The sequence below is a fragment of the Poecilia latipinna genome, unplaced genomic scaffold, assembly GCF_001443285.1.
Source record: "Poecilia latipinna isolate Pla-1442-1.1 unplaced genomic scaffold, P_latipinna-1.0 Scaffold999, whole genome shotgun sequence".
Classification (NCBI taxonomy): Eukaryota; Metazoa; Chordata; class Actinopteri; order Cyprinodontiformes; family Poeciliidae; genus Poecilia; species Poecilia latipinna.
In genome coordinates this window covers 87,306-113,666 of record NW_015113615.1, presented here as the reverse complement: position 1 = coordinate 113,666, position 26,361 = coordinate 87,306, and the positions used below count along the sequence as shown (strand labels likewise).

The window sequence follows — 26,361 nt, the reverse complement described above, 5'->3', positions numbered from 1 at the left end:
TTTATGAAAGTGTCATGACAGTCTTATTCAACTCCCTTCAAATAAAGTGTTACCTTTATTTTTAATTCACCCGTTTGTTCGTTACTGTGCACAGAGCACATTTAGTAAATATTTAAAATACATTAAAGGCTGTAGTGCGGGGTTTGAATTTATATCACTTTAATAATTTTTCAGCCATATTGTTTAAAATATGAACTATATTGGGCGGCTGACGTTGATTTGAGGGAGAACACCGTTGAAACTAGGTTTGAAAGTTAAATTGAATATCTTCCTTGGTTAAATGGAGCTGTAGGAAGATTTTCAAGGCTTGAAAACTGTTGAAAGATGTTCTGTGCGTTTGTGGAGTACCAGAAATGCCACAAATTAAAACAAAATATTAATTATAATAAACAGACCAGTAATTATTATAATAATTATTTAGATGTGCTTATATTTCAATTTATGACAATTCATATTTGGAGTTGGACCATCCACGTTAAACCACTGAATATTTATTTCAGTATTATTATTATTATTATTATTATTATTATTATTATCTTTAATGTTGTGCTGCAGCTACAACATGAAATAACCTGTCATTGCAACTTAGCCAGAGTGGCCTACCCAAAGTTTGGACTTCCATCCAATTGAGATGATGTCCCATAAACCTAAGCAGACAGCTCATGAGAAAAGTGTCCTAATTTTCCAGAAGAGCATAAAAATAAACCCATGTTTGATGCTTTAACATGTTTTCAGTTTTAAGCATTCAAAACATTCAGTCTGTTTTGAGGTCCAGCTCCACTAAGCATGCTTGAGAATGTTTAGTGAGCTGCCATTAAAGGCCACATGTTTTAGTATCCTGTAGGATTTCCCACATGTAAAGCTACCAGTGTGAATCAATCATTCTGCAGCTCATGTCTTATGGTGTGTTTTCATAGTGCCTGTCACTCCATCCGTCTGTCTCGCTTTCATCGAGTTCACCCCCATGTCCCCTTCCCCTCTGCAGGGCCTCTCGGGTCAGAGGGACGTTGATCCGGTGTGCGCAGGCTGTGGGAACCACGACACGCTCGCAAAGCCCCGAGCAAATGCTTCAGATGCCCCATGACCATAAAAGGTCGCAGTGAAACATGTGAACGACTGAAAAAGACAAACAGCAAAAGTTTCCCTCCTTGAGAGGAATGCATGACGCGTCCATCAGGAGCTGTTTCCGCAGAATCCAGTAACGCATCATGATCCTCTTCCTCAGGTTCATCAGGATGAGCCATTGGCTAGCATGAACTACTAACGGTTTGGTTATTGTGAGGTAGAAATATTGTGTTTTTTCACTCAAAGTAAAAAGTGTTTAACATGACCTATTTAATTTTATGAAAATGTAACTGTCTCTATACAGTTACAGTTACTTTAATGTCAAATATCCAGATAAAAGCTGGAATATTGGATCAAAAATATTGAAAATAGTACCCCAACACCACAAAAGAACACCATTCCCACTTTGAAAGGGGTTCTTCATATGGAAATAAAGCTTTTGTCAAGGTGAATCTTGAACAGTTCTAAATAGTAAGTTGGGACCGAAAACCTTCCAGTGTTTTTTTTTTTTTTTTCCTGCTTCATTTTGAGTCCAACCATTCCTTAAAGATGACAAAAGAAGCAAAAACTGTAAATTTTGGACTAAATCTGACAGAAAAATCAGAAGGATTTGGAGAAGAGATTACCTCAAAATCTGAGCGATCGGAAGAAACTTTGCATGAAAAGTATTACAAAGAGTGTGTAAACGTTTTGAATCCATTTCATATCGCGTTGTTGGTGTCCAGCCCATGCCTGGTCATTATGATGCATCAACACTTGCTGGTGTTCAGCTGAAGATGAGTCACAGGTTTACTGTTGGACTGATCATTCCTGCTGCTGTTAGCTTCACAGCTGGGAAATCCCACTTCATGGATGACTTTACCATTTTCATGCTTATTGGTTTGTTTTCAACCAAATTTGCGAGTCACCGCCATCCTCTTGCCCACATCATGTGGACTTACTGACATCTGTGCACTGACACAGACACGCGTCAGGATTTAGGGGCTTTCAAAAGACATTTCTTAAGGTTGTTTTGGGGATATATTCATGATTATGGTGTTCCATCATGTTTCTTAACTATAATTACTAACGGAGTTCCTTAAGGCTTTGATTTGGGTCCAATTTTATTTCCAATCAGAATTTTCCATTCTAGACTTCAACTTGAGAAAATGTGCCATCTCTTTTCATTCAAATGCTAACAATAGTGGGATCTAACTTCATTTGAAATGGAAGCTTAATAGCGTAAATTCAAGCTGGGAAGACACTCTAGCCAATCACCTCGCAAGAGTTCCTTCAAAAGCACCAACAAAGTCGGGCTCTTCAGCTTTCAGCTGCACTTCAACCCACCTCCTCCCTATATCCACCTTCATCCAGACGAGCACCTCTGTGTTCCCTCCTTCCTAGGCTTTTCTCCACCACCAGTGTCCGGGCCCGGGGCAGAAGACTACCCTGAGCTCCAGCCCGAGCCAATCATCAAATCGCTTGATGATGCTCAGCACGAACGTCTTCAGCCAGGCCCGAGCGCCAAAAAAGAACGCAGTCTAATAAATCCTTCTAACTGATGTTTTTTCTCCATGTGAGTTTCTCCAGATTGAAATGCAGACATGTTCATTTTAGAATAGATCTTAAGTTTTACTGTTGGACTAAGTTAAAAAAGAATGCCTCTACATATCAGACAAACTACAAATCAGCATGAAAGTATTTTTTTTTTTTTTGCTTTTATTAACTTTTTTGTTCTCTTTTGTGGATTTTCTTCTTAACCAGTGCAGTATTTTGTTTAAATAAACTCAGCCTCCTCTCCCTTCTGGTTCTCTCACCTGCAGGTGTTCGGGTTGAACCTCTTGCCCTGCCGTAGACAGGTCTGGGGACTCTCTCTGCACTGACACAGACACGTGTCAGGATTTAGGGGCTGATTCCTGGGACACTCCACCGCGCATACACAACCGCACAGCTCGTCGTCCCACCGCTGCCCAGCAGGACACAGCTTCCCCTCGCCTTGTCCTTCGCACTGGCACTCACCTGACCACAAAGGTAGGAAGATAAAGGAGCGGGAATTCAGAGCAGTGGTTGCACAACCAAAACCTAATCAGATAATGTGTTTTGTGTTCGTACTTGTTTAAAAAGATTAATCTTTTCTTTCTTCTATCTTGGCCTGAATCAATGTGTGGTATTTACAGTAAGCACTCTTAGTAAAATCTAAAATAACTGGAAGTTTACAATTTCCATCCAGTTTGTTGCTTTGCCTTTAAATTGGATGGAAATTCAGTTTAAAGGCTGACAAAGACTTATTGAGATTTAAAATCTAATTTTCAAGGACTTCCAGGAAAAAAAAAACAGTCCCAATATACAGATGTGGGTTTAACTGAGACTGTTTACTAACTTTTAATGCATTTTATTGAGATTTTATGTGATAGACGAACACAAAGTGGTGCAAAATAGTTCAGTTATTACTGGTAATATTTTGACCAGTAATAATCTCAAATGTCTTCTGTGCATTTGTATTCTGACAAATGTAAATTCTGCACAGTTAAGTGGCTCCAGAAGTCATCAGTCATCTGACTAGTAAATAGCCTCTATCATTATAAATCATGGAGATCAAAAAGCACAGCAGACTAGCAATGAGATCAGGTAGAGTGGTGAAGAAGATTAATGCAGCATTAGGTTATGAAAACAATATCCCAGAGCTTTGTTTAATTTGTTCTTTAAAAGAAAGTAATCCATTTATGAAACACAGCAAATATGTGTTATAGTTTAAAACCCTGTGTGTGGCTAAAATAAACTTAACATTGGACACCCGCCTGAATCTGTTATCCTCAGCTGTTAAACTAGTCTGATTTGTCTCCTTACAGGTGTTCTGGTCCAGTTTCCAGCCTGGATAGCAGCTGGCTTCTGTCAGTCCGTTCTGACAGACGCACTCGCAGGTGGATTCTTCCAGAACCCTGTTGGGCCCGCAGAGAGCCAGCAGACCCGAGTCCAACGCCTCTGGAACAGAGAAACACGGCATTTAAGGTAGAAAACAACCCCTTGAGATTTGGCGAATTACATTGACGTTTTGTTGACGTAAAGATGCTTGAATGATAAATGTCATAGCCATCATACCAGATCATGCTGATGATGTCTAGCTGAAAGCCTCATGGGGCTTATTATTGTTTCTGAGGTTTCGTCAGCTCAGTGTGTCTCATAACTGTGGTGAATCCAAAGAGAGCTCGCGCGCCTCTGATTACATTTATTGCACTAAATTTGCACGTGGAGACTTGAGTTTGGGCGCAGTTTACAGACAGAGTAATTTGTATATGTGCCCTACAGGATTAAAAATAGTTATTGTGCTAATGTAATAAGTCAAGTATAAGAGTGTGGAGTTGGAAAAGGTCTGAAGATGAAATGTGCTGGCATGATTGTACAAGAAAAACACCACAAAAACATTCCTGCTTCAATTGTATCAACTTTGCGGCAGGGAGGATTTATTTGAAACACCATCACCATCATCATCATCATCATCATCATCATCATCATCCTCCTCCTCCTCCTCCTTTCACTCTGATTGTCTCTTCAGGGTGTGGAGAATCTGGGCTGAATCTCCAAGTGCATGACTAGATCTGTGACTCATCTAAATGCTGCCAGTCTTTGCCAGGTCTCTCTTGTAAAAGAGATCTTTTGATCTGAATGAGACAAACCTAGTTAAGTAAAGGTTATTATTAAAAGGCAATATTCCGTAGAATACCTCCTTAAATACCTCTTTAAACACAACATGTAATCTCACAGTTAAAAATGTCAAATGCAGTTGGAGGTCTTTTATTTAAGTTGATCATTGTGTCCAAAAACTTTATGAACACTCCATTATGTCCTATTTTCTCAGACTGTAAAAGAAGATGTGGACTTTAGCTGGAACCGTGTGAAAGAGTTTACTTTACTTTTGTCGACCTTCAAGATTTATATTTGAAGGTAGACCCTGAATCGGATGAATTACTCATTAAGAGGCCTTTGCTAAGCTTGATGGCATGCTGAAATCCAGCTGTTTTGGAGCAGGGCTGCATCTAAAAGCTGCAGGACAGACAGTCTGGAGGACTGAGGATGAAAGGATCTCAACTCTCACCTGTTTGTTTCTGAGTGTAGCTGATGGTGTCCGCAGAGACACACACACAGTTCACTGGATCCCATAATGATCCGGAGGTGCAGGGGACTTCAGGAGGGGAGCACCTACACACACACACACACACACACACATACCCACACGGCCATACGCGTTTAGTAATGCATGAGACGAGAAGAGGTGGAGACAGACATCAGCGAGTCTCTTACTCACAGATGATCTGTTGCCGCTCGCCTTATGATGGAGTGAAGCGGCCGCTTGGAGAGGCATTCGCACGAGGTGTGGTTGACGAATGTTACCATGGCGACTGAGCGATCCATCCTGGGCGGAGACAGCTCCATCAGCTGGCGGGAAGGAAAATAGAAAGTTTAAATGCTCACAGGGACAGGTGTGTCTCTAGTTTTAAAAAAGTCGTCTTGGTTTTAGAAAAGCATTTTGTTGTGAGCAGTTGTTGTGCAGATGTGCGTGACTCTAAACGCTGCATCCAGTCACAACCTATTCCCTCTGGAGTGGGCTGTGTTGGGCCACCAGATACATAATTGTGGAAATTGGTTTCAGCGTCCAGATGGATTTGAGGTGTGAAAGCAGATTTACAGCGCTGTGAAACAGTAATTGCCTCTTTATAGAGTCTGTCAGTTTTTTGTTTGTTTGTTTGTTTGACATTTAAATGTTTCAGATTGAAAAACAAAATTTAATATCAGACATGAGAAAAGACACCATCCAAGTAAACATTTTCTCTTGCCACATTCAGGCTTGATTTATGCAAGTCTTTTAGAGTAAAGTAATCACTTAACCACTTTGGTAGTTTTATTTTGGCTATTTATTTATTGGTCTTGCAGTATTATGTCATTATAAATTTGTAACATAAAATTGACCTTAAAACAACAATATTATAGTTTATCGCAAAAATTTCTAGGCTAACTTATTGTTCAGCACAGTTTACCAAGACAGACCTAATGTTTTTACAGTGTGCCCAAATTCAGAGGCTGCATCTGTGCACTGACACAGCTGTAATGTTATAGTTTAATATATTTCCACGTGAATGTCGCTTAATGGAAATGACTGATTTCATTCTCTTTTATTGTCCAGAAAAGTGCTATACAAGTCTGATTTCATTTAATTTAAGCTCTACTCCTCACCTGCTCTGTCTACCACTTCATCCGCCATTGTTACAAGAAGAAAAATCTCCCATTTGACCCGCAATGAATCTTAGGATAGGGTTAGGTGCCAATGATCCACCAGGTAAATTTTTCGGGAAATTAATTTGGATGACCTCTGTTGGATTGCTGACATAATTGGCTTTCAAAGGATGAAGCCTTACAAGTCCATCTGTACATTGCTAAAAAAAAAAAAAAGTGAACATTTTCAGTGGTCTAGTCAAAGCCTAGCCTTAATTTCAACAGTGATGCAGTGGCCTTTCCCACTGGAAAAATCTTCCAATTCTTCAAGAGGAGCGCCAAAATTCCTCCACAGTGATATAACATTAAGAGCCAGTTTCTGATGATACAAAACATTTGAGTTTGGCAACAAAATCAAAGCAAGAAATCTGAAGTCGGTGTGACTCACGGTTTTATTGACAAGACTGTAGCTCGTGTTGGTGCAGTAAAAAGCCTCGTTCCCGCAGCACCCACCGCACCGATGCAGCGCCACACAGCGAGGGAGGTACAGCTGACTGGTGGATTCTGGGTACTCCTTGGCCACCTCAACACACACCTCTCTCGGCTGGCACGACGTACGTTGGATCTCTTCCAGAATGACTGAAAACGGGATTCAATAACTGGATTTGTTTGTTTCGATAAGAGTTAGAAAACAAGATTTGTATTCAGGTTACCGGCTAGCGTTCCGTCCACTCTGTAGACGGGTTCCTCCCGCATCGGAACCCACATGTCGTCGTCGTCAGAGCGGACCAAAGGGCTCACCGAAGAGGTTGAAAAAGACGAGGAAGGGAAGGAAGATGAGGAAGAGGAGGCGTGCCAGGATCTTTTCCTCATGCACTGCTGGATCAAGCTGTATTCAGGGTAGAAGAGCTGCAGCAGCTGGTCCATGCTGGTCACTGTCTCCAAACTGGACTGGTCATCTGACTGGGCTGGAGCCTGGAGGGGGAAATCACAGGGAAAACTTCTTGAGTTAATCTTCAGTGAACAATTGGGGAGACACTATGGCCAACACAACCACTAATGTATTTTCTAAAGAAAACAAATAGCATAATAATATATTCTGCCAGCTACAGATTATTGAGCAATGGGAGCCAACAGTATTGTCATGTTCAAAATAAGACGAAGGAAATTGATAAAAAGAAAGCACAACTTATAGTAATGGTATTTTATGCCGTATTCTCTGTAGCGTCTGTACAGGAGCCTGAACAATCTCATTGTTCATTGTGATGTGATTCACCATAAGTTAATTTTCATAATTATAATTCTCAGCCATTGTTTACCTCCAGTGTCTGGCTTCTTCTGGTGCAGAATTATGACGCATTTCCCAAATCAATGATGTAAAAATCTGATAAAATGACAGTTTATGCTGCAGATGCTTTGAAAACAAACAATGGAATTGGGTAGTTTAGACTGCGGTTAAAAAAAAAAAAAAGAAAAAAAAAAGGATATGTGAGAACATAGCCTAAATGTGTGGTTGTGGCATGACAAAATATAAACAAGTTCAAAGGGGATTGAATACTTTTGCAAGCCAGTGTATAATCCAGATAAAATCATTAAGAAAAACTCCTTTTTATGGTTTCAAATCAAAAACAATCCAGTCCTAGGGTTTATTTGTTATAGTAAAACTGTTAGATATGGGTAAGCTTATCTATTCAGGCTCACTGGCTGTGCAGGATAAACAATGAATACCTCAGCTACCAATGTGTTGTAACATGTCGCTGTCGGCTACTGTTAGTGATTAGGAACACGCTTGTCCTTCCCTCACCTGAGCACTGCTGGTGCTGCAGATTCAGCCTGGATTCAGGTTCTTACCTAAATATTAAGCTCTTTTTTTTTTTTTTTTTTAAACTGAATCTGTAAAACTCCTCTAGAATTAGAGCTAGGATAACGTTGAGTGTGATGCTGTTCTCCTCGTCATTGACAAGCTTCTCACATGACAACACATAAGAAAGAACCAAATATACTGGAGATTATACCCACACATTAAAGTTTAATTTCAACAGATTTCACACAGGAAATCAAATTTTACGGTTGACATTATCATATAAAACCTTCCTACTGTGAGTCACTCAACAAAGATTTTTCTACCGTGACGACGGATAACTCTTCATAGAGCAACAGTAGATGAAAGATAGCTGAATAATTGTTTAACGGACTGGGAAATCAAAGCTGTGGGTTTGGAAATGTCAGGGGCAGTGCTCTTCATGCTTCACACCTAATCATTTTTTTTTTCTTTTGGGAATATCAGAGGTTGTTTAGGTTCACAGGCTTAGAAGAGGTTGACTGGCACAGCTGGCATTAGCTAAACAGAAATCAGATCCCTACTTATCTCCCACTCCCAAATCTTCTCTCGCAACATATTTTCAACTTATTCATTTCCTCCATTTTCCTTTTTTTTCCCCCTCTCATAGTTTTGCATTTTATGTATTAAATCAATACGACATTCACTTAACTTTGAAAATCTAAATGTAGAGGGTCTTGAGAAGTGCATCAGAGTGTGCCATCTGGGGTTCACCGTTTCCAACTTTCCAGTAACCTGGAAGTTGGTCATCATTGGGCTTTTCCCCAGAACCAAACATGGAGAAGCAGCATTCTGTTATACTCCACTAATCTGGAACAAACTCTCAAAAGCTCTAATACTTGAACTATGACACCAAATGGGTGTCATCTGCTACTCCAACTTCTCTCTGCCTGTGTTTCTAACCATACGACAGACATAGAGTTAAAGAGGAACGGCAAAAGCACATGAGTTGGATTAGCGGTTCTTGCCAAAAACTAATGATGTCATCCAGGACATTTTGCTGTGGAATATCGTCTCTCCTGCCCAGATATTTTGTTAGCTTGTGTTCATCATGACTAGTGTCTTCAATAAGAGCCTGTCTAGACTCATTGGAGGACCGACTGCTCACCATCCACAACAGCTCTTTAAAGACACGTGGATGAGTTACCACAATATTTAATGTGATCTAACCTTTAAGTGAAAGTAATATTTCAGGATTGTAAACCGTTTATGTTCTGAGACGGAAATAAAACCACCCAGAAACCCTGAGGATTCGTGTGATTTTTAAGAAGTGAGGCGCCACTGCTGCAATTGTGTGGTTTATACTCAGTCAGCAAACACTCCTCAGGCTTCATTTGTTCAGTATTTCTGAAGGTTGACAACCGAGAAGTAAAGCGATTATAATCCAGTTTCAGTGAAATGATCACAAGTTTAAGGCTACAACTCTGAGTTTTAACTCAGGCTGCACTTTAAAATTAGCTGCAATTAGACTTTTTCTTTGACTTTGTACATTTACAAAAGTATAAAGTCTAAGGTTTTTATTTTCACAATGACATCCTGTCTTCCATACAGTCGAAATCTGTCTTTGCTGCTTGCCAGGAAGGGAGTCGAGACCAGAGCTTCTGACTTACTGACTAACTTAAACCATGAGTTCATCCACTCATCTTGTTGTTCAAAAGATTATTGTCTTTTTTTTTTTTTTAGGAAATTCAGGCCCACTTTTAAAACAAAAAACATTTTCTCCATATATTATTTGATGACATTTTAAGCGTCAGATTGTTTGGATGCATACAGATGGCTACACCACCACTTTTCATGATTACTGACTTCCGTTATCGCTTTCTTTGCTCATTTTCAGATGTATTTTTGTTGATTTCTGCCTTTTTTCACATTAAATCTTGAAGATGTGGATGCAGTTTCAGGCAAAAGCTGAACAATGGGTGAAACGAGCTGATATTAAACTGTTTTATAGTGGAATAACTATATTACATAAAGCTCCGTAGCGTTGTTAAGCGATCGCATGACATGAGGTCATGGCTGTGGGACTCTGTTTTGACGTTGCACCAGCCGCTATCCATGCAGCGCTCTGGGGTGTGTCCAGAATTACGCACTGCTGGCACAGAGGCACAAATATTTACACACACACCCATACATTTATCACTCAGCCTGTTTTCTATTAGAAATAACATGTGTCTGAAACTGTTGTTTAGATTTATATATGAGGCTTAAACCAGGGAGTTATGTTGAAAAGTTGTGGGGAAAATGTCGTGAAGAAGAGGCTGCTGGGTTCAGAGCCCCCTCCTACGCACACGGACTCAGTTTTACTAAGAACTGGAGCAAGTTCTGAGTAGTAAGCCGGTGCCTTTATCTGCAAATCTCCACTTTAGCTCCACTTTATGTTCCCCAGGAGCTCGTTTTCCTGCTTTGCAAACACAAACTTCCAGATAAGGATGCACATAAAAACATGAACCTAAAACACCGAGCTGCATCCCGCCTGTTTGGTGAACACCACAGCAGCTGATGTAAGGCTGACACTTTAGGAACATTAATTATGTCCACCAGTGACAAGAACTGGATTGTTTCTCATGGGAGGAAAACTTTAAGCAAAAATGTGGTAATTACTGGCTTTTTTTATATGAAGATCTTTCAATTTAGAGTACAAAGTTCTGAAGGTGAATAGATTGTGAGTTAAAGGAGCTGAAGTGTTATTTAATATTTTACTGTTGAGGGTTTGAGGCTACTACATTTGTTGACAATAGCCATCTGAAGTCTATTAAAACCTTCATTTATCAGCTTTCACCCCATTTATTTCTCTCCACCTGAGACACGTCCAACCAAAGAGAAGTGATGAAGATGTCTTTGATTTAAATCCATCGTTCAGAGCAGAAACACATTTATTACAACAGAAAGTGACAGAAGGAATTGACTCATTCCTTTTTCCTCTAGGTGCCGTTGCTTTCAAATATTATTTTGAACATTAATATCTGGATCAGAGCCAGCAGCATGGAGGAAACAGGACGTGAGTTTGAACAATTTATCCTCTGTGGGTCATAACAATAAGGATTGTTCTTCTTTATAACAGGTTGATTAATTATATAGTTGACTTCTTGAACTGTGCCGCTCATGGTGGCAGTATGTTAAAGCAGCTCTGTTACGCTGGTCCTGATTTGTTCTTTTTCTGTATGTTTGTTCATAGTTTTTTGGATGAAGGTTTGAACTGAATTGAATTGAATACTCAGGCCACTTCTATGTCTTTTTATGAATTGTTGTTTTCCGTCTTGGTAATTACAGTTTTAGATCCTGCAAGGATGACTATTTGACTCCATGTAGTTTATTTCCTGCATATTTGTTGAATTATATTTATTTATAATGTCACTCTATTTTTTAAAAGTACATTGGTTGAAAGATTAGAAAATGTTAAAATTAGATCTGAGCTCCAGTTTAAAAAGTACTGTATATACATTTAAAACATATTATATTAATTAAGTAAAGAATGCACACACAAAAAAAATTAGCCCAAAAATGTCCAATATGGAGGATTTTTAAAAAATCCTTGGTCAATTCAAAAATACTCTGTTGATCCCAAAGGGAACTTAAATAATGCTCAACAGTTTTAGATTTTTAATAGTTTGTTTAATTCTGTGAATAATTTAATATGTTTTGTCCACATATAAATGTGCTGGGTAGCAACATTGGTTGGATATCATATTTTGAGCACCAGTCAATCAGGTTCTGCCTGGCAATAATGCATTTGACCATTTGGATGGTTTCTGGCTGTCCTTTATGTCTGATATTTGCATATTTCTAGTAGCTGAGATGCTAAAGCCAATAGAATATGATGAGGGAAACTGTGAGTCAATCATAATGGATATCAACATTTCGTTGGTTTTCAGTTTGCTGCTTAACTAGTTTGTTCCCTTTATTTATGCAACAAATGTTGTGACAACCTTTCATTAATATCACATCCTCTGTTGCATGTCAATTTTCATCTTCTGTTGTGTTCTCTGTTAATTTCAGTGTATTTTTAGTCCTCTTCTTATTAGTTTTTATATTTGTTCTTCTTTTACGACCATGCTGTCATTAGTGCTCATCTGTTTCACTTTGATCCCATTTTTATACCTCAGTCTGGTCTTTGAAGCTTGTTCTCATACCTTCTGGAGCAAATTATAAGCGATTTAGTGTTTTCCCTAATAGGCTTAGCAGTTACATCACTGCTCTTCTCCTGATGTTGGACCGACCTGAGGTCCAATGGTTCCATGCTGATCCCACTGGCAGCTGGTGAAACAATGTTACTGAATTTCTGCTGTTTGTAAAACTTCCTGTCATATGTGGATCAGTGGAGACCGATCCACATATGACAGTATGTAAATAAAAATAAATAAACACTTTATAACCAGTTTTATTTTTACAACTATTAGAGCCAAACTAAGAAAAAAATAAAATTCTGAGAATAAGTCATAATAGTATGAAAATCAAGTGATAAAATTACAAGAATAAAATTGTGTTACGAGAATAAGGTTGGCATAACATGAGAATAAAGTCATGGCATTTTGAGAATATTCAATATTAGAAGAATAAAGTCATAATATTGAGACTAAAGTCATTATTCTGCGAGAATAAAGCCAATGTTGTGAGAATAAGATCAATATCACAAGAATTAAGTTGAAATAATGTGATAATATGACTTAATTCTTGTAATGCTACAGCTTTATTCTCATAATGCCATATCTTTATTTTTTGTATTATTTTGATTTGATTCTCATAACACCATGAACCTAAAACACCGAGCTGCATCCCGCCTGTTTGGTGAACACCACAGCAGCTGATGTAAGGCTGACACTTTAGGAACATTAATTATGTCCACCAGTGACAAGAACTGGATTGTTTCTCATGGGAGGAAAACTTTAAGCAAAAATGTGGTATTTTATCTTGTCATTAATAAAAAATGTTATTTTCTTAGCTGGACCCTAATACATGGTCATATATTTTAATGCTTTAAGCACCAGTCGGTCTTCTTCTGGGGAATCTCTCTGGTCTTCCTGTCTATTCCCATCTGCATTTCTCCCCAGTGAGTCTCGTCTGTGTCGGAATGTGTTTCTCTGGTGAAATGGATCCTAAATCCAGGGACTTTTCCAATGTAAATACAGCTTATCTGCCTCACATAGCACCGCTCCTATGAAAGGTATTTCATCATTTTTTTGACTTTCAGTGAACATCATAGTGCAGTGAGTCAAGATGTGTGCTTTTTTTTTCCTTTAAGTTCTACAGTTCAAGTCTGGGATGAACTAAAGTGAGAAGAGGGAAGTCTTACCTCGGTGCCCGTGTCTCCGGTTGGGTAATAGTCCCTGTAGTCTTGACCTGAGCACAGACAGCTGAAGTAAAGCATCCATAGGAGCACAGCTGGTATCCACATAGTGAGGGGATGGAGTGCAGGGGGTGGGGGGGAGTTGGTGAAGTTAATGTGAAAGCAGGACGGTTCTGACAGATCAGGCTCCTCTTCTCATTCTATCCTGGGACGAAGTTGCTCCTCCCGTGCACCTAACCTTTCTTCAGGTGGGACGCCACCTGAAGAAATCATGATGAAGAAACCTTCTTGTCTTACTTCGCTCGAGCCCAGCGTGTTTAACGTTTCCCCTCAGTCCAGCTTTCTTGTCTCGTCCCGACGCGTCTCCATTGCTGCTAATTTGACGACAGGTGTCCCTCTGGGTTTTGTCTTCACTTCGTATTTATATCTGCCGTGGCCTTCAACGTGAACGGTCGTCCTCGACTGTCTCCTCTCCTCGTCCTTCGCACTTGTTCGCCTCTCTTGCTTTCTTTATCTGTCTGTGTCTCCTTCTCTCCATGCAGCAGCTGTGCAGATTATCGCTGCCCCTTTTTTATCTGGCTCCTGTTTCTTCTTTCAAAGCCTTCAGGGCAAATCTCTCTCTTTCTCTCTCTCTCTCTCTCCCTCTCTTTCTCTCTTTCTCTTTCTCTCTCTGTCTTCTTTGTAAAGCTGTCACAACTTTTCCATCTAATTCTTAGAAAATGCATTAAAGAGGAAGAGGATAAAACAGAATAAACTCAATTAACATCCTGTTCCTAGATTCTTCAAAGAAGTCCAGCTTTTGGTGTTGGCAAACAAAGTGAATGCGTCCTCCTCTCAGGCGTCTCGCTGGAGTGAATGAGGAAAAAATACAAGAATGGGAGACTTGTGTGCAGTGGGCGGGATGAGGGATCAGAGAGGCATAAGATCTGTGCGCTTCAGCTGATTATACTGCCCCTTTCTTTTTTATTCCGTCTGAAATTGCAGGTTATGCAGAGGCAGCAGAAATCGGATTTAAATTTACCAGACCAGCGGTTTGTCAGCCTCCAAAAATGCTATTTCGAAACACTATCACAGAGTGTTTGAGTTGCTTTATTTCTACATGCATCTTATTCTCCGAGCTCCAGAAGCACGGTCGCTTTAACTCAATTTGCTCCCACACCTGCAGCTCAGAGGCTTTTCTCCCTCTCACACTTCATCTAGCTCCATCTTTGTCCTCCACCCTTCCCCCTCTCACGTCGTTCTTTCTCCTTTTGGTTCATTCAAAGTCCTAAAAAAGACTTACTTCACATACCTTCTTAACTATTCCGCCCCAAGGCTGCGAGCAATTGTGTCTGAATATTACAGGGAAAGAGGAGGAGAGGGAGGGAGGGTTAGAAGCCGAAGCTTTATCTTTTTGTCTAAATTGTTTAAAAAAAAAAAAAAAGAAATCCTCCCAAGGCAACGTAGTTACAGACAAATGCAAAATAAATTATGGGGGCCAGACAGAGCGATAGATGGGCGAAATAAAAAGACTGAATAGAAAAAAGGAGGAGGAGGAAAGAGGTGTGTCTGGGAAAAGCTCGAATGAGAAAACATCCGATTTCTGGGCCAGTCAAAGCCAGCCTTTACAAAGGATTAAAGACGCACACAGGCCACACACGCACACCTTCGCGCACGCACACGGTGGCAAGTGCCTGCTTGCAGCGCGCTCGCTTTATGTGTTGAAATCTGCTCAGCAGTTCCACATTCCACTCATTGCTTTCCTCATTTCATCATGCGAACTCAGACCAGGGTTTGTCATATTCAGGAAAAGCATAAAGATTTATAACTTCACTTGATGATTTAAAAACAATCACAATACAAACCAAATATTTACAAAAACCATGTAAACCATTTTTTCATCCACTGTCGACGATTCCTGTTTTAGGTCAGTGAGAGTTACTGAAATAATTTCCATTTGCTCAGTGCCAGAGTGTAGTTGAACACCAGTTTTGGTATTTGCAGATTTTTGCAGATTTTTTTCCCCAAGCATATATGAAATATTCAAAAGAAAATTCAGTTTGGGAAGCTGGAACAACTCAATGTAATGCTATTTGACATGCTAATGGCTGAAGTTTGCAAATCAGCCAGTCCTAGGGCGCCATTCATGTTCCCTGGTGCTGATTGGCTGTAACACCAGGAGTGAAGACACTGAAAACTGGAGATTGATGCACATCGAGGTATATTTTGTGTTTGAACTATTATAATAGGCAATTGTAAGCGATCCCAAAGCATCTTGAGTTGTACCTAAATGTTGAAACAGACGAACATTTCTCTTTGAGACTTCTGGAAAATGTATCTAAGGATGATCCAGACTCAGTTTTGTGTGGATTAGAATAAATTAGCTTCAAATTCAATCTCTTTGTCATTGATGAAAAATTAATTGAAGTAAAATTTTCAGAGGAGTTTTTTTTTTTTTTTTTTACTAACCCCAGCTGTCCTTGCTCATCATCGTCTCTGTTTATAAAACTCTCCTGGTTTCTCCTAACATCCTGTCCTCGGCTGCAGATAGAGCACCCTTTGCACCAAACAGCAGGATCTTTGTGTTCAACGAATGTGGCTTCCCCTCCTTTCAGGGGCCTGTCACAGTTCAGAGCAGTAGCGGGGTCTACTCTTTTATTGAGCTGATGTTGGCTGGACAGGTTCCACTGAGCTCCTTTTTATGCTCTCTTGCTTTAGCATTGGCTTGCTCACAGCCTAAGGGCAAGACAGGTGGTGACAAACTGATAAATGCATATGTTTAAAGCTGTAGAAACACCTTCTGGTAGAATAAACGTTATTTAGGACTAAGCTTTCTGGATAACATAAAATCCAAGGTAGTTTTCACACTTGTTAGTTTGATACTATCGGTTTGATTGGGGAACCAAAATTGCAACGTTTGCTACATTTTCAGCTGGCGCTGTTCACCTTAACAGTGTCAAACGATCCAAACTTTTGAAAAACTTGTTCTGCTCCTCACCTGTGGCGGCGCTGCATCAAGAACTACTGAAGGAAACGACCTGAAAACCTCTGAACGAGACATGAGCACAACGTCCTTCTTCACAAAATGTAAACAAAAATGGAGTGGCATCAGATTTTAGTAAGAGGCCATGAGCCATTTCTCCTGTTGGGCTAGACTGGCATGTTGGATTTGGTTGTTTTTACCCAGAATGCCCTGCATTGTAGTCCACTTCCAGCTTTTGTAGCGGCCTCTGGTCCGCTTGGCGTTCACATATGCATTTCGGATGGTACCAGAGTTTGCTTTTTTTGGTCTGCATCAGAGTTCGATTACGCATTCACTCCTCCCAAAATGAACCAGAGTTTTATTAAAGTGGACTAAATGGGGATGTGTGAAGGCATCCTTAATCGCCGTTATATCTATTGAGTTAGAGCTTCTGAAAGCTGCTCTGGTTTTGTCTTCTGCTTTGGCTACAAGGTCGAGAGATGACACACAACGTAAATTAGAACCAAGTGGGGATTAGCTTGGGATTAGTAGCACAGTAACATCTTTTAGAGGCTGTTTTTTCAACATCAGTCAGGATACCAAGGCCACCAATCGTGCTGGATTTGTTTTACGTCGTAATGTTGTGAGATGCCTGTGGAGTGTTGCAACAGTCTGCCAGGAAAGTCAGTAATTAAATGCTTTGTGGATTGAGTTTAATGACGGCTCAAGTTTTAAATGAACAAGACCCTCAATTATAGCCGTGATGCCAGCGTGTAACTGGGTCGAAGGAAAACTCCCAGTTTAACAGCTGGGACATGAAAAGCAACAACCAGCTGCTTGGATCTGGTCCCACTTGCAGCCTTCGGCGATGCGGAGGAGATCCTAACACTGTGTTCTTGCCCATCCTACATCCATGGCATAGCCCAATTATTTGTTCTCAACAGAGAACTAATAGTCGCCCAGTAGTTGGGCTTTGATGTTTTCCTCACATCCAATGTTGTAACAATCTTGGATTTATCGTGGTAAACACATGTTTATGGAGTAATACGGCTTAGGTCACCAAAATATTGATGGACGAGGTTTAAATTCTCCTGTTCTTTGAAACCAAAGCGCTCACCCACCTTATGGTGTTATTCACATCCATCAATACGTTCAGCAGGATTCATTACTCTGAAACTTTGATCCATGGGATTTTACTGGCTCAAAACGTGCCTAGTTTGTGCAGGAACCCGCTTGTTCTCAAACTGAGAACAAGTACCACCGGTGGTACCCGGCTGCTGTCAGTGGCAGTAAAAATAAACATTAGTATCAGTTGTTTGCAACAGAAATACAAGTAAATTGAGTGATATGCAGCTAATAAGGAATATGAGTTGTAAATGCATGTTTTGTGCAGTAGAGAACAAACTCCCATCTCACTAGGGCTGCATGTAGGAGTGGGCAAAATGACTTAAAGTTTTATCACAATATTCTGTGGCACTATTGTGGTAATAAAAGTGATGAGAAGAATTGTATGTAGATTTCCTCCCAAAATCTACATACAGTAGACCCACACCCATTTGTGTTTCAGTTGCCATGTTTTCTGTGGGACCTAAACATTTTTTTCTTTTTTTTTTCTTTTGGCATAGGTTTAGCCAATTTTCTAAAATATTTTTGTGTTGTTTTTCTAAAATACACCAAATAAAATGCAGCAAGGGAAGCTGAAATACACAGGCGCAAAACTACCTGTTGTAACTCATCGCATATACTTCTCTTTTTAAAGAGTTAGAATTGTATTAGAAATGCATGCCCTCAATAGACGCTTTTTCCATCAGTTGTTGAATGCAGCGCCGTCTGCTGTTTAAAATAAGAATTGCAGCACCTCCGTTGCATCTCTCTCACCACCGGACTCTCACAGCGTCTCCTACATGTCATTAATGGATGAGCTTTTCTCAATGCTGGTCAGAGGCTTTGACTAATGTCATTTTCTAAACCTCTTTTTTAAAGACATTCAACAGGAAGTAACTTTTTCCGCCATCTAGTGTTCGAAATGGTTTGTGTTCATAGTTTACCATTTAGTGCTGCATCTTCATGCTTTGATAAAGTTTAAGCCCTCAGTTTTAATCTGTTATATTTTTCCAAGACATCTCGGTCAAATCTCTTACTCAGATTTTCTAATTATGGCACATGTTCTGACATCACAAATATATTCATTTATCAAGGCTCATTGTCCCAATTCTATCTTGCAGGCTTCTTTTCATTTCATTCTAACTAAATGCAACTTTTTTTGTTGTTGTTTCATTCTTACTTACACAGTTTTTAACTTTGTGATCTGGTTTTGTCAAAATTTTAAGATGTTACAAATTACATCAACATATTTCAGTTCCATGTATTTGCAAATCAGTGTGTTTAAAGGCCTTAAAATGACTCCTGCTTTAATTTTCAGTGAAATTATCCAGGAATACAGTGTGATGCTCACATTTAAAGGTTTTTAAATCTGTTAAAAGTGATTATAGATTCTCAACACCCCCATTTAGAAAGACTGGAACTTTTCATGTAAATGAACTAATGTGCATTTTCTGTTGTTAGTTTCATGTCACAGCGTCATAGTTTATTGTTAAATATTCTTTATTCTTTTATGTTGCAAAATAGCCAATTTCATCACTCCGGTACTCTGTCTGCAATGTGTCGTTTTATTGTTCATCATTATATAAAACCAAAAACTAACTTCACAAAAGCCAGATTAAAATTTGGTCTGTAATTTCACAAAATTGCTAATTCTGTTCTACCAAATAGAATCCCTTTAACACTGACATGTTAACTATTCTTTTATTTAGATTTCTAAGAAGTTGTGATTCAAATTTGACAGAAAAGTAATATTAAAAATGGGAGCAAATGTATTATCATTGAGGAAAAAAGGGAAGAAAGAACCACAATTGTAATAAAACACACAAACAGGTTGGTTTGTGATGAAAGGCTCCTGAGCTTTTACTTAAATAAAAAAGCATATGAATTGTTAACAACATTTTTATAAAATCACTGAAACGATGTAGATTTAAAACTTACAATTATTTTTAATTAACCCACTTTAAATGTTTTGCAGGTTTTTATTCTGAAAGTGCAAATGAACACATTCAAATTGTCTAGTTAAAGGCCGTGAGTCATTATAGTTTGTATAAATGTTCCTGTTAGTTTGGTCATGTTAATCAACGTGAGAGTTATTAAAGAGCTGGCCGCTAAAGGCCATAAAGTAACTATAGACGAATAAAACAGTGAGCATGTTTTAAATGAAAACTTTACAATTGAAAAACGATCATACACCTACAGGAGTTTCACTTCGCAGGAGTTGGGCTGCAGCACTTTCAGGGTCAGGATGAGTTTGATAGCTTTTCTGAACCAGGGGTAGAACAAAGCATAGATCAGAGGATTCATGCTGGAGTTCAGCATCATGATCCATGACAGTGCGGCAAAATAGGAAAAGCTGTTGGACGTGTCCTCGCCTGCGAAGGAAGGGTAGAAATAAGGACAAAAACACACCATATACACAACAATCACAACAGCGAGGGTCCTGGCCGCCTTCCACTCAGATCTGGACGCAGCCTGCGCCGATTTTATCTGTGATCGGATGACACGCAGCTGAGAGAGAGCGGCCAGAAGCACCCTGAGATAAAGAACAACCATGACAGCACAGGGAGCTATAAAGCTCACAAAGAGGTCAACGGTTCCTGAAATGTGACTGATGACTACAACACACTCCCCGTGGCAGGAGCTGAACCTGTCCGGCCAGCCCAGGTGGCCCATCATTATCAGCCCGTTGTAGAGCATCGAACACGCCCAGCACAGAGAAATACAGATCTGAACTTTAACCACCGAGATCCTAGTAGGGTAAAGCAGCGGGTCACAGATCGCCACATAGCGGTCTACTGATATAAGCACCATGTGGCCCAAAGAGGTAGAGATCAGACAGTAGGAGACATAAGGAGTCAGAGCGCACATGAGCCTGCCGAGCAGCCAGCAGGTCTCCAGGTGGCGCAGCCCCTCGATGGGCATCACCAGCAGCCCCACCACCAAGTCGGACACGGCCAGGGACTGCAACAGTGAGTTGGTCGGGGTGCGCAGCTGCCTGAAGTGGGAGATGGAGACGATGACGAGCAGGTTGAGCATCACGGTGAGCAGGGAGATGAGAGTCAGCAACATGTGGAACAGGGCGGTCTCAGAAAGGGGCAGCAGCAGCCTCCTGCAGGAGGAGTTATGGTTCGGGAAGCACAGAGAGGAGTCTCCACTGCCGTCCATCAGGGAGGAGACAGAGAAATGGGACCCCACATCAAGATGCCTCTTTTATCCTTGACATACGCCCTCATGTGTCTGAGCATGAACCCTAAGACTGATGCAACATTTCTTCACCATTTCACCTTGTTTGAAATTTGACTTACCATTGGCGTGAGACACGCATCATATTTCTGCACCAGGAGACAGACACAGTAAATTCAGACCTAAACAATGATTGAAAATTCTGATTATGAAATTATGACTGAAGTCTATGTCAGTGAAGAGCATCACATCACAATCCCACCACCATCTTATGATTTTGAGACAATACCGTCAGCTTTCCTCGCCCAATTATCTCAATATCAACCACAGACGGCAGCAGCCATTATTACTTCAGCAATAAGTAATATTGCTATGTGAAGTTCTTCTAAAGCACTAAAGCCACTAGTTTTAGGGCATTGTCTACTTCAGTGTTGGAATTGAACAGCCTCAGTATTAGTCTGTCACACACTTCTTCAGTCCATTTCTACAACACTTTGGTCAAATAATAAATTGCTCTTACATATTCCCAGAACCAGACTGAAAAGCAGATTGCAATCAGGTATTTGCTGTCATGGCTCCTAATTTGTGGAACAACTTGCTCTTTGACATTAGATCTATAGTCTTGAACACTTCAAATCACTCCTTAACTCATTTTTATTATTTGGCTTTTCCATTAGGCTTGAGATTGCAATTTTACTTGACCTGTCTGTTTTAATTTATGTTTTAGTCTTGTGTGTTTTCTAAAGTTTATGAATACTGTACAGTTAATATCTGTTTTTAAAGTGCTTTATAAATAAAATTGACATTGACTCAGTCTCTCTTTTGTTGTTCTCAATTATACCAGTCAAGTCTCCCACTTTAGCAGGTATTTAACCTCTTTCCTGCCATTCCCTCATCTTAGAATTTTCCCATAAATTTTTTGTATTATAATGCAATCATTTCAAATAAGAATCAATAGAAATTGGGGCCTATTGATGGTCACACCCTAACATTTATGCAAATGAGACACAGCTCATTTGGCCACTATGAACCCATCCATCAAGCAGATGTAAACAACAAAGCAACGCACTCTCTTCAGTTGAGTAGTAAAACAGAAGAGTTGACGCTCAGCTTCAGTCATTACAGAAGGAGGGTACACCTGGAATCTGGGTGTAGCAACAGACTCGGACCTGAACCCTCAGAGACGCACAAAGACAGTTATAAAGTCAGTCTTCTATCACCTGAAGAATTATTATTGGATTAAAGGACTAATTTCTCAGCAAAATCTAGAGACACCAACGCATGCGTTAATTTGAGTCACACAAATTACTGCAGCAGCGTCTTCACAGGTAGGCAAAAAAATAAATAAATGAAATGAATAAATTAATGGCTTGGCTCCTAATTAAATTAAAGGTTTGGTGCTGTTGTAACAACCTTCCAGACCTGTCAGGTTTTATGGTTCTGGTTCTGCTCTGCATGCCCACAACCAGAAATAAAACATAGAGAAGCAGCATTCAACTTCTATACACCACAAATCTGGAACCAACGTCCAGAAAACTGCAAAACAGCCGAAACACTGAATTCTTTTAAATCAAGGCTAAAAGTTCACCTTTTTAGAGTGAATTTTGTTTTACTCATAATACTAATCGAAACATCATAGATTGTACTCTGTATTCCAGTTTTTCTTTTCTAGAATTTAATTTCTTGAAAGGTCTAAAAAGGAATAACCTGTAAGTTTCAGAATGTAAATGTTCTATTTTTGTGCTTTCTGTAATGTAAAGGCTCTTTTATGTCAGTTCCGACATGTAACTCGCCGTTTGTCCCCAACGGTATCTTGTATGTACTAAAATGTAAAATGGGTCATCCTGTATTTTTGGGGGGGGGGGGAAACGTTCAGGAAAGCAACCTGTAATACCCATAGACTATAAATTTAGATGTTTATGTTGTGCTGCATCTAGTTTAAACAAGTTGCCATTGAAAGTGTTCAGTGTACCCCAAAGTGTAACATTCACTTTTTCCAAATGGCTTTCAAACTTTTCTTGGTAAGCAGGCGTCATCAGGCGTGAAATGTCGAACAGGTATTTGTGATTGATCTTTTGACATGATGTTTTTGTGTTGCATCATTACTGTTAATGAGACACTTTAGATTTTCCTGCCTCAGAGGGTTAAAGTTGCTATTGTGTTGTGATGCAACATGAGGTTACACTAAGACTTTGATTTGCAAGTTGAACATTTAGCTGTTGGGTGTGAAGCTATAATTTGATCTCGGAGGTATTGCACTGACTGCTTCTGTACCTCTGATGTGCACCAAAGTGAGATGTACATAAATATTATTCCAACTTTATTCATTTTTATATGCTTAGAAGGAAATAATACATTTTAATAAGCCTGCCTTCAGCAATGCTATCTATTCATGTAGGTGTTTGTGATGCAGAGGCACGTTGTCCACAAAATAATTAGTTTGAAAATGTTTTGTAAGTCAATAACAGTTATATTCACAATGTAGCCAGTCATTAAACCATGAAATAAATTTGCCTTGTCTTACTTTAAAACCAGCTAAGACCTAACATGATCATCATGTTGCACTTTATCATCTTGTATGTGTCAAATTTTCATTGTTAGCCTCCACGGCAACCGAAGCGTCTGGACGGACCTAGCACCACCTTTCTCGTGGTGTCAATATTGACTTTGAAAGATGCTGACTAAAGAGGTATACACCATGCTTTCCTACCAAGATTTGAACTCATGTCCTTTATACTTGATGTCTGATGCCGTAACCTCCAGACCGCGCAACCTTCCACGCTTTAGCTGTTTCTCGTGGTGCTTTTATCTTTTCTGCTGTCATGGTGACTGAAAGAGGCTGACAAAATAGACATTGTTTCCAGGATTTGAACCCTTTTGAGCCATAATATATGAAACATTGAGCAATTTATTTGATATGCAAAGATGGTTTTTGTGACGGCATTCATCAAAATGCAATGTTACTGGTTTTCATGATTGTGTTTTTATGTGTCTTTTTAATGTAAAGCACTATGAACTGTCTTGTTGCTGAAATGTGACATATAAATAATCTTGAATGATAATTAAAACTCTGAAGAGCCTGTTTGCTTGCAGAGCATCTAATTAAACCAGTCAATCCAGGTGTGGTTGTGAAGGTAGTCACACCTTTAAACTGAGAGCCATTAGTTAAACCTGTCACTCAATGATCAGTAAAATGACCCTGAAAAAGTCATTAGTCTGTCACTTGTTACATGAAGATCAAAACAGCTCAACGTATGTCACTAAACCTGTGAAAGATCATGTGGTCTACAGGTTAAGACAACAGACTTCAAGTACAAAGCTCAAGGGTACAAATCCTGGAAAGGATTTTTCATTTTCTCGGTCTTTACACACACAAAAAAGAAAAATCATCAGTATCATCAAAAACTTTGAAATCGGTGCATGGATGTCAATTTTGTCAGCCTCTTTCAAAATCACCTTTGACAGCACAAAAGATAAATGCGCTATGAGAAATTTCTGAAGTGTGGAAGGTTGTGTGGTCCACAGGTTATGCCATAAGACATCAGGTACAAGTGACATGAGTTCAAATCCTGATCTTTGTCTCTAAATAATTGGTATTATTAGGATTTTAGATTAAAACACTATCATAATAAGTCAAAATTAAGGCTATATGTTCCGATAAACATGCGTAAATATGTTTTTTTAATCAATCTATTTTTATTCAGGGAATGCACCGATTTCAAAGTTTTTTTCTGATACTGCCGATATTCCAAAAACAAGAAAATGAAAAATTGGCAGTATCAGCAAAAAACTTTGAAATCGGTGCATTTTTACTCCAGGAATGCACCAATTTCAAAGTTTTTTTGCTGATACTGCCAATTTTTTATTTTCTTGACTTTTTGCATGAAAACCGAGAAAATGAAAAATTGGCAGTATCGGCAAAAAACTTTGAAATCTGTGCATTCCTCGAGTAAAAATAAATTGATAAAAAACATATTTAAGCAGAAATCATATTTTTCTGAACAATTATCCTTAATTTTGACTGATTATGATGAACTTTGTATGTTTTAATCTAAAAATCCCATTAAATTCCAAATTAAGCATGAACGTCCACTTTATTTACAGCCCAAGATCAGGATTTGGACCCACATCCTTCAAATCTGATGACGTAACCTGTGGACCACACGACCTTATATGTTTTGAAAGTTTCTTGTGGCGCATTTATCTCTTCCGATGTCAATGTTGACCTTGAAAGACTGAAAAAAATAAAAATAAAAAAATCAGCATTCTTAATTCCTGCTGGGATTTGAACCCATGACCTTTATAATGCTGGTCCTACAGCATTGCCAGTAGACCACATGATCTTCCACACTTGGGAAGTTTCTCATAGCGCATTTCTTTTCTGCATTCTAAAGTGGTTTATTAAAAAGGCATTCTTTCCAGGATTTGAAACCATGTCCTTCATACTTGATGTCTGATGCCCATCTAAATTTTGTGATGACCTGAACCCATGAGCTTCTTACCCATGATTTGTTGCATTGCAGTTGTCAATGTTGAGTTTGAAAAAAAAAAACAGGTGACAAAAAATACCCACCAGTTTAGAGTTGCTTTTGAACCATAGTATATGAAACATCGAGCAACTTATTTGATGTGTAAAGATGCTTTTTGTGATGCCATTCATCAAAATGTAATGTTACTAGTTTTCTCAATTGTTTATTGGATGATGTTTTTTATGACTTTGTATTTTTATGATGTAAAGCACTATGAATTGTTTTGATGCTAAATATGCTATACAAATAATCTTGAATGATAATTAAAACTCTGAAGAGCCTGTTTGCTTGCAGAGCATCTAATTAAACCAGTCAGTCCAGCTGTGGTGGTGCAGGTAGTCACACCTTTAAACTGAGAGTCATTAGTTAAACCTGTCACTCAATGATTAGTAAAATGACCCTGAAAAAGTCATTAGTCTATCACTTATGTGATTCAGATGTCACTCAATTGTCCTCAAACTATTTGAGGGCAATTTAAACACTAATTTCAACCCGTTTGATATGTGTATCATCCTCTATATGAATCTTAGTCAATTATTACTCAAGCATCCCAAAAACTGTCTTCTTCATCTTTTTTATGGCAGTTTGGAAGCAAAGTTTAGATCAGGGGTGCCCAAAGTCAGTCCTCGAGGGAGAACATTGACTTACTGAGGAGAAAACTAAAACATGCTGGATGCTGGCCCTCGGGGACTGACTTTGGGCACCCCTGTTTTAGATTAACATTTATTAGGCCAGTGTGGACTGGAAGGTGAGTTCTGCTTGTTGACCAGAGCTGGAAATGAAAGGCTGTCCTGCGTTTCCATAGAAACCAGCACAAGTGATAGTCCCTGCTGCTCCGAAGAAGGTAAGAACACTTAACTTGACATCCTTAAACTTAAGATCTTACCGATATGCTAACAAGCCAGATTCTTTTTGCTAAAAAGGAAAATATTCAGGGTTAGTTTTTAGCAATAGTTTACATTTGTTACAATTAATTATATTGAAATGGTTCATCAATAAGTGTTTTCTTGTGTTTTATCAAACTTAGACTTAAATCAAAGCTTGTTCTTTTGTGGAATTTCAAGACATAAAAGAATCAAATTCAGTTATTTATGTTCCACCAGATACCATGAAGTCACTTTGAGCCACTAGTTCAGTCAACTCTAATCATAAGGACAAACAAATTAGTGGTCTTAGACTGATTAAGCTTAGTTAGTTTAGATGTTTATAAACCTACAGCATGTAACTT

The 26,361-nt window shown here is 39.1% G+C and overlaps 2 protein-coding genes and 1 long non-coding RNA gene across 3 annotated transcripts in view; all 3 read right to left on the bottom strand.

Annotated features, from left to right (window-relative positions):
• LOC106958605 (vascular endothelial growth factor C-like) overlaps positions 1-15,222 on the bottom strand; it is a 22,562-nt gene extending 7,340 nt beyond the window's left edge. Inside the window, exons 1-7 of the mRNA XM_015050582.1 lie at positions 13,383-15,222; positions 6,966-7,227; positions 6,701-6,891; positions 5,348-5,478; positions 5,138-5,241; positions 3,892-4,026; positions 2,862-3,063 (exon numbers count right to left, since the gene is read on the bottom strand). Coding sequence (XP_014906068.1) covers positions 2,862-3,063; positions 3,892-4,026; positions 5,138-5,241; positions 5,348-5,478; positions 6,701-6,891; positions 6,966-7,227; positions 13,383-13,484 — 1,127 coding nt within the window. The 5' untranslated portion in view covers positions 13,485-15,222. The remainder of the gene's footprint in view (positions 1-2,861; positions 3,064-3,891; positions 4,027-5,137; positions 5,242-5,347; positions 5,479-6,700; positions 6,892-6,965; positions 7,228-13,382) is intronic.
• Positions 10,125-12,980, bottom strand: LOC106958606 (uncharacterized). Its single transcript, XR_001427184.1, has 2 exons — positions 12,847-12,980; positions 10,125-10,541 (listed from the first exon to the last, which is right to left on the bottom strand). It is a non-coding gene; the product is annotated as an uncharacterized LOC106958606 (long non-coding RNA).
• A 4,268-nt stretch (positions 15,223-19,490) lies between the features above and the next one.
• LOC106958594 (trace amine-associated receptor 13c-like) lies at positions 19,491-21,943 on the bottom strand. Its single transcript, XM_015050557.1, has one exon. It carries the CDS (start codon positions 20,584-20,586, stop codon positions 19,615-19,617), a length of 972 nt encoding a protein of 323 aa, XP_014906043.1. The 5' UTR covers positions 20,587-21,943; the 3' UTR covers positions 19,491-19,614.
• Between the last annotated feature and the right edge of the window lie 4,418 nt (positions 21,944-26,361).